General features: G+C 32.5%; 1 protein-coding gene across 1 annotated transcript; it reads left to right on the forward strand.

The window, feature by feature from the left end:
• The first annotated feature begins 334 nt into the window (after positions 1-334).
• On the forward strand, positions 335-10,730 carry LOC109808151 (proline-, glutamic acid/leucine-rich protein). Its single transcript, XM_020371021.3, has 13 exons — positions 335-735; positions 836-952; positions 2,075-2,139; positions 3,281-3,386; positions 3,797-3,868; positions 4,698-4,757; positions 5,229-5,358; positions 5,436-5,629; positions 5,738-5,922; positions 6,264-6,391; positions 7,656-7,942; positions 9,195-9,438; positions 9,748-10,730. The coding sequence occupies exons 1-13, from the start codon at positions 469-471 to the stop codon at positions 10,524-10,526; spliced, it is 2,634 nt and encodes an 877-aa protein (XP_020226610.1). The 5' UTR covers positions 335-468; the 3' UTR covers positions 10,527-10,730.
• The last annotated feature ends 3,222 nt before the right edge of the window (positions 10,731-13,952 follow it).

The following is a 13,952-nucleotide window of genomic DNA, read 5'->3' on the forward strand; positions in this document are numbered from 1 at the left end:
TTATAAGAATTAAAAACAAAAATTTTAAATTTTAAAAAAATAAATTATTCTAAACAAAGAACTCCAAACACATTTAAGTTAATCACTTGGCTAATTCTAGTGGTTGGGTGGGGAGAAGCTGAGATAGTTAGAAGTATGAGGGCCTAGCTCAATCATTATTACCATCATCTTTGTAATCTTTTCTATCTTTATAAAAAAAAAACATTTAAGTTTAATTTATATTTGATACTTATTATTGTCTTAATCTTTAGTATTGGAAATAAAAGATAGTAATATTAATCCTATTTTATTATGACCTAATGAATGAATAAATAATTTTTTGATTTCTTAGATTTTTTGGTTGGCTCAGAGGTCCCAGTAGAGCAAGCGAGACAAACACCTTCATAAACCCCTAACTAAGGTGTTTCCGCCGCGAAGAGGAAGAAGAAGAAGAAGAAGAAGAAGAAGAAGGCATCGTTGTTCTCTGCAATGGCGGTCTTCGATCACTTCGAGAACATGTACGACGTTGCGTTCAAACCCCGCTTGCTTCTCTCCCTCATCAGAGACCACCTTCCCGACGACAGCACCCCCTTTTCCAACCCTTCCAATCTCTCCAACCTCCTCTCCCTCATCAAAACGCACTCTCTCCTCTCCGAGTCCTTCGCACAATCCACGCCCCACAAACACGCTCAAGCGTGGAAATCCGCGTTCGCTTCCTGGCTCGACCGCATTTACTCCCTCATCTCCACCACTGTGGTAAAACACACCAACAATAACGAACTATTCAAATTTTTTTATACTTTTTTTTTAATGGTATATTTGAGATGGGTGCGTTTTTGTTGTTTTTGTTTTGTAGCCAGATAAATGCTGGGCGGGGATCTCTCTGCTGGGGGTTACTTGTGAGGAATGCAGTTCTGAGCGTTTCCTAGAATCTTACTCTCTTTGGTTCCAAAAGTTGCTGCCTTTTCTACAGGTATCGAGTGCCCTCTTGAATTTTCCATTATTCACTGCAGATATGCTGTTGTTAAGGGTAGTTGATGAATTTAGAGCAGAAACATCTTCGGAAGCAATTCTGGGCGAAAAAAAATAAGAAAGAAAAATGAAACAAGCTTTTCCTTGAGCTAAAACTAGCTTTTGCACAAGCTAATTTGTAATATTTGGAGAGGGTATACGAGGGAGCTTCTACAATTTAAGTTGATTTTAGCTTATGGAGAAGCTTATTTCATTTTTTCTTTCTTTCTTTTTTTTTTTTTTTTTCCAGTTAGAAGGGTTCTGTAGAAATTTATCCAAACAGGTCCTTAGACCTTAGTGATGCTTTCTAGCTGTTGTATTTTGCATGTTATCCTGCATATGTTTTAAGGCACGAGCCAAAGCTGGTGCTCTAAGGAGAACTTAATGTAATGGACATGGACATTGTTTGAACTTAATGATATGGTGTGTGCTACGTAATTTGTTGTTTATGAAAATCTATATCATTCCTTTTATATTTACTGTGTTCGAACTTTGAAAGAGAGTATTTGGGTTTTCTCAATAAATGAAAAGTATGTTGTGTGTGAATCTAATTGGGGTTTGCATTGGTGGATGATCTGGATAGGAAAAGAGATGGATTCTAGTTGTAAGATATCTAATGAAACTGTCATTGGAATTGATATCTCATTCAAAGAGAAAGATATAAAATATCTGGAATTCTTTTTTTGTGTATTATATGGATGATACCATTACAGTAAGACATTCCTCCAGGAATTTGTAAATCAGCAATCTATCTTTATATGATGCCTTTTGGAATTACTCAATGTGCTTATTCTTTTTTTTAATCCATTTTAGAGTTTGTGAAGAAGCTTCTTTTCTTGTATTGGATAAGGACATTATTTTTATATGTGATATATCACTAATATGTTAAACATCATTTATGTGATACAATGTGTTTATTTTCTTCTTGGACTTCCATTTGAATCTTTTAAATTACATGTGCGCTCAAACGTAGATGCCCTTGTTTTTATGTGTTTACATGCATCTTTGTTCAAATCTCTGAAGTGAGTTTTTTACTTTTGTTATGCACAATTGTGATGTGTTCCTTGATCTTTACTTAAAACAGTCACCAGCAGATTGTCATTTAGTGAGGGTAGCTGCTTGTGCTTCAATGTCTGATTTATTTGTAAGGTTAGATATTTCTTATCCTACCAAAAGAGTTTCCTATTAATTGGTACAATTATTGGGTGTGCAATGTAGAATAGTCATGCTTGATGCTGTTAAATTGAATCCCTTGCTATAAATTTATCCCTATCTCTGTGTTTGTCTGAAAGCTGTTTTGTGGTAGCTACATATATTGCCAGTAATTAATTACTCATATCTGTGCATGAATTATACTCAATGGGATGAGGGCAAGTTTGCCAAACTTGAGTCTGCCTAAACTTATGGAGGGTTTATAACTCAACTATATAAAATCGGCTTGTTAGGTGAGGGGTGTTTGAGCTCTATAAGACTTATTTAAGTCCCCTCTAATCGATGTGTGACTAAACTATCATCCTTGAAGCTACAATTAAGACGTCCTTCAAAGTGGCTGCAACTAAGGTAAGCTAGGGGTGACTGTAATCGAGGTGGATTTCCAACAATAAACTTGACTTTTAAACTTCTAAGAGTTTACTTAATTCAAAAATTAATATTGAAAAAATTAATCATAGTAAATGTAATACCATAAATTAATAAAATAAAATAACATTCCATGCCCCATGTCTCAACCCAATATCAGTCTTATTTTTAGGGCCATTTCTCCTAGTTTTAAAACTGGGCTGTGCATCTGTATTGCTTAAGCACCTTGACCTTCTGATGTCAGACATTTAGTAAACTCTCTAACTTGACTGTGGAATCACTAGTTTGACCGTGTTTATCTGATCCCAACAGAGTTTAGGCAAGTTGTTTGTTAGGGTTGACATGATTTATGAACCTAAACTCATCCAAGTCTGCAATTCAACTTACGGGTTTGACAACAATGAGTATTCCTATGAAGTTGCTTAAATTTGACATTCCATTTACTTAACTGCTTACTAATTTCTGAATTATATGAGTCCCAGGATTTCTATAGAAACAAAATTACTGTAAATATGCATTTAGTCTTAATATTTAAATATTTCTTACATTTATTTTGTGGACTATTTTCTGCCACTTATTGGTGTTATCATTCTAAATCAAATTAAAACAATCTTGGAGCCTTTGTCTTAGTCCTGTTGCTGCTTGTGAGATCTGTAGCGTCTTCATAAAAATAGCTGGCAGCTACCTGTACTAACTCTTTGTTGCAAAATAGGTTAAGTGGATATCCAAAGATCAAGAAAGATTCATCTTCCTGTGCTGTGAAAGTTGTTCAGCCTACTTTGAAGATGTTGAATGATGAGAACTCAGAGGCAGTATGGGTAAGTTCTTAAATAATAATTGAGGGAGAAATTCTTGGGTTGAAGTTGGTTTTGGCAGTTCTTAGAATTGCAATTGCATTTTAAATGATTATATGGGAAGCATTATATATGTACAGTATATGTTGATGGACGGATTCATTCAGTTCGTCACGTATTGCATAAATAATGTGATCAGATAAAATAACTAAACTATCGTAATTGGTTATTGCCAGGAGCTGAAAATGTCTTATGTTAGTAGCAAAATTTGGAAGATAAAAAGGTTTTGCTTAATGCGGATAAATCTTTAAATATAAGATATTCTGAGTGCTCTTCACGATAGACCCTACCTGCTATTTCTTTGGACGAAAGTATCTTTTTTTTTTTTTTTTTGCTTACAACTTTTTTTATTATTTGAATTGTGGTGAATGCAGGATGCTGCAGTTCATTTGTTATGTACCATAATAACTTCATTCCCATTTTCTATTCGGAATCATTATGAAAGTGTAAGCTTCTCCTTCCCTTTTTGCAAGTCCTTATTTCCTGTATGCATGATTAGAACTTTGTTTCTTTTATAAATGCACTACCTCCTCTAATATTTCTTTTACCAAAGTGAGAACTTCAAACTCAAATGGTAATTTTGATATGTTCCCTTTCTTTTAATATCGCCATCATCTTTCATGTCATGACTTAATTACTATCTTCCTATTACTCCTAGATTGATGAAGTTTGTGGGAGTTAACTGTGACTTATTATTTATCATTAGTTTGGTACATGTTGACATGCTGTAGATCTATTCAGAGAGATTGTTATGGTGTGCTACATGCATCATACACTTGGTTTATGTTCTTTTCTCTTTTTTTTTCCGCAGTTTTTTAGCTGTAGAGAATTTTTTTAATTGTCACCCCTTTGTATTTTTACTCTTTCTCAATAAAAAAAAAAACTTAGGATATGATTTTGTTTATTAAATGGTTCAGATCAGGTTTTATTTCCTAGTATATTAATTTATGTTTGCTTTAATAATCTTAAAAATGAGCCATAAATCATACTAGGGATGCACACGTGTCTAAGGTTTGCATAATTGGGACATTGATGCTTTTACAGTTTGCTTTTGCATATACACTACTTGTATTGACACTAATTTTCTTATTCTAGTCAATACTCTTTGGTGTGTCTCTATCTCTGCATGGTTGAAACAAGATAATGAGCATTACATGTTTGCATGTGATTGATAACAGTTTGTTTGTTGCTCTTATGAGGGAAAATGTAGAGGATACCATTCAAGTTCCCTTGATGCTGTAGTCACATTCTGATGAATGTTTTGAATTTATGCAGGTTGAATCTGCTATTGCTTTAAAACTTTTGTCTGGAGGATGCAGTCTTGATATGTTGAAGGTAATGTGCTCATCAAATTTCAAAGAGCCTTTCTCTGGTGTATGTTTGGATTGTTGGTATAAGAAGAGATGAAAGGGGACTGTTTGTCTGTCTGTCTTTGTATGTCTGCAGCAGCCACGTTTTGCTTAAAAAATAATTTCACCTTTTCCTTTTATCTTATTTTATACATTATATCAGAAGGTATTAATTTGTTATTTTAAATTTATATTCTACAAGTTCCATTCCATTTTTTAATATACAACTTCCAAACACAGAAAAAAATTCTACCAGCAGCCACATTTTGCTTAGTCAGTATCGAACATGCTAGGAGTATATTTATGTTTTTTTATTCTATTATTTTTCCTATTTTAAAAGAATGCCTTGTACTTAATGTTGAATTCTTAGTTTTGTGTGGAAATGTTTCTGTACATAAAAAAAATACCCACGTGATCTAAATCTGATGTTCTCTGTTGTCTGCTTGGGTACATTTAGAAACTCGCACATTGCCTCGCACTGCTTCCAAAATCAAAAGGGGATGAAGAAAGCTGGTCTGTGATGATGCAGAAAATTTTGATGTTAATAAATGATCAATTAAATTTAGCCTTTCATGGTCTGGAAGAAGGTAGATATTGGTATTATCTGTTTTATTACAGTCAGTATTGAAAGCAGTTTGTGACTATCTTTTTCCTTGTGTTACAGAAACCATGCGGAACATGGTTACTAGGTTGTTGTTTTGGCCTGGTAAACATCCTCCATCACCGCTAGGAGGCTATGTATTAGCAGATGAAGTTCGTAACAAGGCATCAAACACGTCTGAGCAATCACTGATGTCTAATGTCTCTACACTTATGTTTGGCTGTCGCATGATGCTTACAAATTCATACCCTGTTAAGGTATTGTTTAGTTTATCCAATTTGTGTTCCTACAACTATAATTGATTGTCAGTTCTGTGTATTCTTAGTCTGAGAGAACAATGACAAAATGCAACTTGACATTGTTAGGTAAATGTGCCTGTTCGCCTGTTATTGGCCCTTGTTGAGAGGATTCTGATGGTAAATGGCTCTTTGCCACAAATGTCATTGCCATTCATGACTGCCAAGCAGCAAGAGAACATTTGTTCAGAACTTCCAGTTTTGCACTTGAGTAGCCTGGAATTGCTTACTGCTATCATAAAGGCCATGGGCAGGTACGATTACATGATTGCCTTTCCTCTCCATTCATAAGAAAAATAGGCTTAACAGAAAAAAGAAATGAGGTTGAGTGTTTTGTAAATTAAATGTAACATTCTTGAAACCTTGACATTTTAGAATAGTGTTTGTTTATTTATATATTTTTATTTTAAGGCCATTATTAGTGATCTCTGTCATAATGTGTCTTCTATCATCTAAGAGCTTACCTTGCATTGTTATGGTGTTCTGATCTTGTTTCTATGTGTCACTTCCATATTCTTTCCTTGAATATACTTTTCATGTATTTATTTCTTGCACGAGTGTATAATTCTACTTATTGCCAATATTTGTATTGCAGTCAACTATTACCACATGCTGCCTATATTGTGCGCATTGTTACAAAGTACTTCAAAACATGTGAGCTGCCAGATATAAGGATTAAGGTCTATTCAGTCGCAAAGAATTTGCTCTTAACCATGGGTGTTGGTACATGAAATTTCTCAATTGAATTGCTTTTCTGCTTACAATGATTTTATCTTGTAGCAAAGAAGTTTGTGAATTGGAATGTGTTTTTTATATTATTCTTTACATACTCCCTTACTACATTTTTTTAGTTTTTTTTTGGGAAGATATATTATACTCTCCTAGACGAAGAGCCTTGGCACAATGGTAAGGTTTGTTTGCCTTCTAATTTAGAGGTCACTGGTTCAAATCTCAGCTGCTTTTGGGGGTAAAACTGTGTACAATCTACCTTCTTCATACCCTACCAAGCGAGAGCCTTGTGCATTGGATCACCTTATTTTTATATTTTACGTCCCACATTTCTCATCCATCAACGTTTCCTTGTTAACCACTTTGAACATCACTAATAGCATACTTGGGAAAATGCTGGGGGAGTCCAGAGTCAGATTAGAAGAATGCGTGACTCTGGGAAAAAATGATGTTTGGTTGTTTTTAATTAAAATTGCTTTTGCTCCTAAAAGCATGTTTGACTAAAAGCAAAAAAAATGTAGCTTTTGAGAAGGTGCAGAGTTGAAGATTTTATACTAAGGTGGTTCTTGACTCAACTTTTTTTGGCTTTCTCTTAAAAGAATAATCTCTTCCAATTAGCTTTTGTAGAGGATTTTTTTGTAGCCTTTTTGAAATTTTTTTTTGAGGCAAACTTCTTTTAAGGAGGAGGAAAACCCAACAAAAGTTGAGTCAAACACTACCAAATTATATTACAAGCTTGCTTTTGAGATAAAAGGTTTCAAAATAAGTCACTTCAAACTTAATTTTAATCGAAGTCGTATTTACATAATCAAGTATTCAAAATCATTGAAAATTGGGTTTGCATACACTTAGTGAAGCACACATTTACTAAGAATTCCTTTGTAGAATTTTCCCATTAAGGATACAAAAAAGGTAGAGAATGGGAGAGGAAGTGAAAATGAAAGGAGGAAAGAGAAAGGCCTGATGTTAAGTGTATTTAGTCATAGTTTCATGGTCTCTCTCTGCTGTCATCATCCTACCTCTGATTATATGTAATACTGTTTTATTTATTGATAGATATCTATCATTTGTGTTTTTGCAATAGATTATTTCAACAACTTTACATGTAGCCATGTAGGCTGCATGGGCAGTTCTTTCCCTTTTCAGCTTATCTTTCTTGATGCGGAAATTCATCTGTTTCCCTTTTCTTGCTGTTTGTTTAGGCTTTATTTAATTTGACCATACATAATGGCCTTTATTAATTAGTCATCTTGAACAGGAATGGCTTTATACCTTGCACAGGAAGTTATTAACAATGCATTTGCTGATTTAAGTAATATTGAGCATAAGAATGGTGGCATGTTAAATGGTTCAAATTTAAATGCCTCTGCTGGAGCACCGTTACCACCAGGTCATAGAAAAAGGAAGCACATCAGTACAAATGGTTCTCTTCAGGCGCATGATGAAGGTGGTGGTCTGGGTGTGGAAGTTCCCAAGAATTGTCCATTGACTCCAATTTCTCTGAGGATAGCTGCACTTGAGACATTAGAGGCTCTTGTTACTGTGGTATGTATGCATCTAAGTATCTTTAATATAAAATAACTTAAGGTGTTGTTTCTTTATCAATCTTTCCCTACCTTCAATGGCTATTCTTGTTCATAGTTTTTGTTGTAATTGTAGGGGGATGGAATGGGATAAAGAATTAAGTAGTGACTGAGTAATTGTGATACAAACAGCATAAAGAATTAAGTAAATGTGGCCTGTAACACTTGCACAGATATTTTAGGTAAAATACAAGTGTAATGTAACTAGTATAAGCCCGGCAGAGTTGCTTCAAACAGAATTAGAATCCTAACACAATGGTTATCCTAATATTCTCACAGAACTCAATTTTGGTAATTGTAAATGCTTTCCTATGCTCTTATGCAAATTGTCATGTGAGTCAACCTTTAATAAATTCATAATGACATCAACTCATCGTATTCTCTCTGTGGGAGGATATGTTGGGACACTGTTATCTTTGTGGCATGGTTTTGGAATGTTGTTTCTATAACATGATAGTATGATACACTTTTATCTGTACAAACAGTCAATTTCTTTTAATCAAAAAAGAAAAAGGAATTTTATTATGTCTGTGGGAGGATATGTTGGGACACTGCTATCTGTGTCCATGGTTTTAGAATGTTGTTTCTATAACATGATAGACTTTTATTTGTTAAAACAGTTAATTTTTTTTAATGAAAAAAGAAAAAGGTATTTTGTTGGAGACAAATAGCAGAACTAAGGATATTATATCTTCCAAACAAGAAACTATACAAATAAGATCAGAAAAACTGCTATAAGTACTGTGAGCCTGTTGTATAAACTGCATATCCAAGATAGCTACTCCCTCGAAACAGCCATAAGCAGAATACGACAGAGAAGCTAGAAATTTAACTTCATCCCTCAACAAGTAATTTCAGGTATATAATATTGTTAAACTTGTATAAGTGATCTGGCATGATTCACAATATGCAACTGTTATGTAATTCTAAGGCCCCTTTTACCTAGTTTACATATGTTAAATAAAATGACATACCAAAAATCGAAAATGAGGAAAAGATGTTCTAATTTAAATGGTGTAAAATACTGCACCTGCGTATTAAGTTATGTATCTCCCTTAATGTTGACCTGAAACATTTTGGAATGCAAATTTCTCCTAAAATCCATTGATGAAATTGTCTTCCCAAGTTTAAGGGGACACCAAAGCGACCCTCTATATCTCAATTGTCTTATCAATTTTAAGTGAACTGCATGAAATTTTTATAATTTTTCACAGGCTGGTGCTTTAAAATCCGAACCCTGGAGATCAAAAGTTGATAGCCTTTTGATAGTCGTAGCAATGGATTCTTTTAAGGAAGGACCAGTTAGTGAAGAAACAAGTATGTTTCAACAAAAGGAACCTGCTGCAACTGCCACAGACTTGCAGCTTGCTGCATTGCGTGCTCTGTTGGTATCTTTTCTTTCATTTGCTAGGGTACGACCTCCATATTTAGCCCAGGGCCTTGAACTTTTCCGTAGAGGTACTTCTCTATATATCTATTTGAATTTCTTTTGTTATTTATTTTGGTATCAGTATGGTATTTCATCAGGTTGTAAAATATTGGGCTTTATTTGTCTAAATACGAGATTTTAAATTCCTGTCAACATAAATATCCACTGCCCTTTTATTTTTAATTTTATTATTGAATATAGAATGATCAAATATAAAATAGCATTTTAAGTTCCTGATATGACTGTGTGATAACCATGTAAACCTTTTACCTACGATTTCATGAAATTTCATTTTTATATTCCTGTTTGCTTGAACAACATGGAATCCTTATTTGCAGGGAAGCAACAAACTGGAACAAAACTAGCTGAGTTCTGTCTCCATGCTCTGTTAACCTTGGAAGTGCTTATACATCCTAGGGCACTTCCTTTAGTTGATTATGCCTATGCAAATAACCATTCTTTTGGTGAAGCTAATAGTAATCTCCAACATGAATATTTTGGCCGGAATGACCATACTCCATATGGTTTTCCACAAGCTCCTCCTGACTATGATGATGATCTGTGTGCTAGATGGTTTGAAAATGGCAATGAAGCTGATGTGTCATTGGCTAAAAATACAAAACACACCCCAGAGCCTTCTGAAGATTGCATAGCTAATGATCCTGAAGTCCTTGACTCCAATTTACTGGAGAGAGCTGAGATGGTGTCTGAGACTGCCACTTGTGCAGATGTTGAAATGAAAACTGTTGAGGATGAAATCAATTTGAAGTCAGATCAACCGGGAGAATCTGTGGTACAATTTCAGGAATCTGTCTCTTGCACCACAAACATCCCCGAGGCCAAAACTCACAGTGATGTAGCTGATGATAACAACGAGAAGATTGTTTCAGAAAGCACTCTTCCTCATAATGAAGCCAGTCACATGGAATCAGGACAAGGAAGCTCGGTTAATAAAGACTTTGGATTAGCTTTTCAGAGTAATAGTTTTGGGCAAAGAACCTCAGGCTCTAGTATTTTGGAGGAATTTGCTTTAAAATTTGGCCAGGACAATTCACTGGACGATGGAGATAGTTTTCCTGATATTGTGGATGGAGACCCAGATTCTAATTCCGACTGAAGGGAAGATTTTGTAATTTATTTTTATCCATAGAAGTATAAGGAACATTTAGTGTAGTTCAATTTCATTCTCTTTTTTCTATCAATTTTCTTAAGGTAAAACATTTGAAGTTTTGACCTTATAAAAAATGAGAATGATATTCCAGTTTTGACCGTTTGCAAAAACAGAAAGTGATATGCAGGCTTCATACTTTTTTTTTTTGCACTATGGTATTGACAAGATTATCCTTCAACTTTGTTGGAAACTAATCTCTCATGAGACTTTGATTGCATTAAGGTTATCTCTTTAAGCATTGATTTTTTTATATTAAGTTCAAGACTTAAATTCGAAACCTTGAGACTTAATAACTAATTGCAACATCAATTGAACCGAGTATTAGTTATGCAAGTTTCATTAGATGATTGAATTGAATTTATTATAAAATAAAATAAAAATGAGTTTTGCTTTATTAACTAGCTTATAGTTTGATAGTTTCTTTTCAATCAAAATGGTTTTAAATATCTTAAGATTTTGTTTTGAAATTATGTTTTTGAATTTATTACTTTGGTATTATTTAATAATATTTTTATACAAGATGGAGTAACATTAGAAAGGGAAAGATTAAAAAAAAAAGTTTAAATATAAAAGTTACGTTATAATTTTTTTAGAGAAAATTATAATTTACCAGGTAAGAAATATATCATTTTCAATGTGTAATGTCTATTGTATGTATATAGGTTTTTTTTTAAAGTTTTTTTAAAACAATCTTATTGGGGGAAATGCAGTAATTTCTTTCAAATAATATAGAGAAGTTTGTGTAATATCTAAGGATTGTTAGCTTAATATTTGTTAGATAATTAAAAAAGTTAGTATAATGATAAAAATAACAAGAGGTGTGCACATAATTTAATGATGTTTTAAAGAGTGTCATTATAATTTATCCTAATTTATAAGTAAAAATATGCAATGAAATAAAATTCTAGCATTATTATATAAATGTTTAATTTCTAATTAAAAGTGGAATGAAATAATTAAATATTTGTAAGTTATATATAAGACATGATTAATTGGTAATATATCAAAGTCTTTTTTCTTACTCTCCTTCATAACTCGTAGCATACAAAATTATTCGACTCAATTGTTATATCATTCGATTTTTTTTTCTTCAGAAAATAAAACCGAAGTTTGTTGTTGTAAAGACCAAAACCGAAATGTCTGCATGTTACAGGAATTAAAACATTATTTACTTTTTTAATTGCTTTTATTCCGTACAATTTAATTTAGTGGGGGGTAAAAAATGAAGATTACTTGGTATAAAGTTCATATTTCGTTTTGTTTCTATGTCAATTATATTCATGGGTTCTTTTATCCTCATTTCATTTTCCTCAATCGACAACCCCTTTCAGGACAACCTAACTGGAATTGGAAACGATTGCGCACACAGGAAAATTAATCCATTGATAAAAACTCAATTTAAAAGATTAAAAACAAATCATATTAAAAAAAATTGTTTTTATGTGCTCCTATTTTTTCAACCACTCGTCCTAATTAAAGATAAATAAGTTCAAGCTTTGTACTAGTCTATCTTCTCCATTCCCTATGGATGAACATACAACCAGTCAAGTGCATTTGTCTTAATTTGTTTTTACATATAAAGCCTAGGCTGCCTTATTAAGAACAAGAAATGAATTGAAAAATAAAAAAAAAAAACTCAGACTAACCATCACATTCATGATTGATGTTAAAAGCTTTCTAGATCAACCTTCCACACATTGGATTTCATATATTAAAGATTGTTGTTAAAAGAAACAAACTATATGTGTAAGTGATTCTAAAAGCATGCATAAAGTTATATGATTAATCGAATCTTTCTTTCTTTTTCTTTTCTCAGATGGACATCTAAAGGTTACTTGATGGTTGATGCGGTTGTCCAATTTGTTATTATATTTATTTATAAATCATTTTGATAGGTACAAAAATCTTAGCCATGAGAGTTATATGTACTCCTTATTACTAGAAAAAAGAAAGAAAGAAAAAGGAATGATAATTAGGTATAAATTCGTCGTGAAAGAATTCTCTACCACGTGAAATTTTTAATTGGATTACCTTAAGTGAAAATTTCAATCATTAAAGTCTTCGTATATTTTTTTTAAAATTTATTATTATTTAGGTTACACATTCAATTTAGTCCTCATACATGTTGCAAATTTTCAATTTGATCTCTACATATAAAACAATATTAAATGAGTCTCTTATACCTATAAATATTATTGATTTGAATCACTATTAAACTCTTAACACATTTTTAATTTAGTCCTTATACGTGTGAAATATCCTTAATTTGATCCATTTATCTATAATGTATTTTTAATTTGGCTTCTAAATCTCAGTCCTTGTAAACAACTATCTTATGCAGTAGTGCTTTTAGATGATATTTTTCAACGAGAGGATTTTTAGAGATTTTCTTAACTTGTTCTCTAATTTATTATTTTTTATTTATCGTATTTATTTATGAATTAATTTCAATATTTTAAAAATAAATTATTGTAAGACTATGTGACTTTATCTTATTTAATTAATTATATGTTATATGTGATTAATTGTTGAAATATTGTTATTAATATTGTTTTATAGCTTTAAGGGTTAAGGAATCATTAAGAGTTAAGTTAGTTGATATAGTTTTAGTTAGAGTTAAGTTGGTTTAACTTATGAAAGAGTGTAATAAGGTTTTTCTCAAGACATGAACCTTAGAAGTTCAGTTCTTAAGAAAAGTAGAGAGAATTTAGAGAGAGGGTCTCTAGAGTTAGAGAAAATTCTTCCTTATTATGTTTCCACTAATTTCGTATACACCTTTCAAACAAATGATCCAAGTTGATAGAGTTGGAGAAGCTTCTAGAGCTAAGAATCTCAAGTAGAAAAAACATACGAGGTTTTGAGTTCTATGTTTTTCTTCCTCCCCACTTCATATTTTTGAAGCGATTCAAGGTAAGAGAAGATTGTGGTTGATGAATTGTTGAATTGTATAATTTGTTTGTTGTTGAAAATCTCAAATGTTGGCTGTTTTCGATTAAATTTAGAAGAAATATGAGTTGATTAAGTTTCAGTTCTTCAAGGTGTTTTAAGGTGAATTTGATGGTTCTTGGTAATCCTTGATTGCATGTGGAATTCTGCGTTGGTCTGGAGTTGTTTATGTTGTATTTATGTTGAATCTTGGAACACATGTTGGTTTGGTTGTATGATTTGCAAGTTTGAGCCAATTTTGTAACATCCCACTTTCTCCAAATAGATTAATAAAAGATTTTTCAATTAATTAATTGGGGAATAAAATATTCTGAGTGATTTGATAAGATGATATCTGGAGATTATCTTTTTAAAATAAAAAATGTGATGTTAATTAGTTAGGTTTTTACTGACAGGCTATACGTGCAGGTGAGAGTTAAGGTTTTG

Source organism: Cajanus cajan, chromosome 5 (assembly GCF_000230855.2).
Source record: "Cajanus cajan strain Asha chromosome 5, NIPB_CcT2T_4, whole genome shotgun sequence".
Classification (NCBI taxonomy): domain Eukaryota; kingdom Viridiplantae; phylum Streptophyta; class Magnoliopsida; order Fabales; family Fabaceae; genus Cajanus; species Cajanus cajan.

Coding starts and splice junctions, on each gene's coding strand:
- LOC109808151 (XM_020371021.3), top strand. CDS start 469: ATGGCGGTCTTCGATCACTTCGAGAACATGTACGACGTTGCGTTCAAA. Junction 736..835: donor CCCTCATCTCCACCACTGTG/GTAAAACACACC, acceptor TTTGTTTTGTAG/CCAGATAAATGCTGGGCGGG. Junction 4,758..5,228: donor GCAGTCTTGATATGTTGAAG/GTAATGTGCTCA, acceptor GGGTACATTTAG/AAACTCGCACATTGCCTCGC.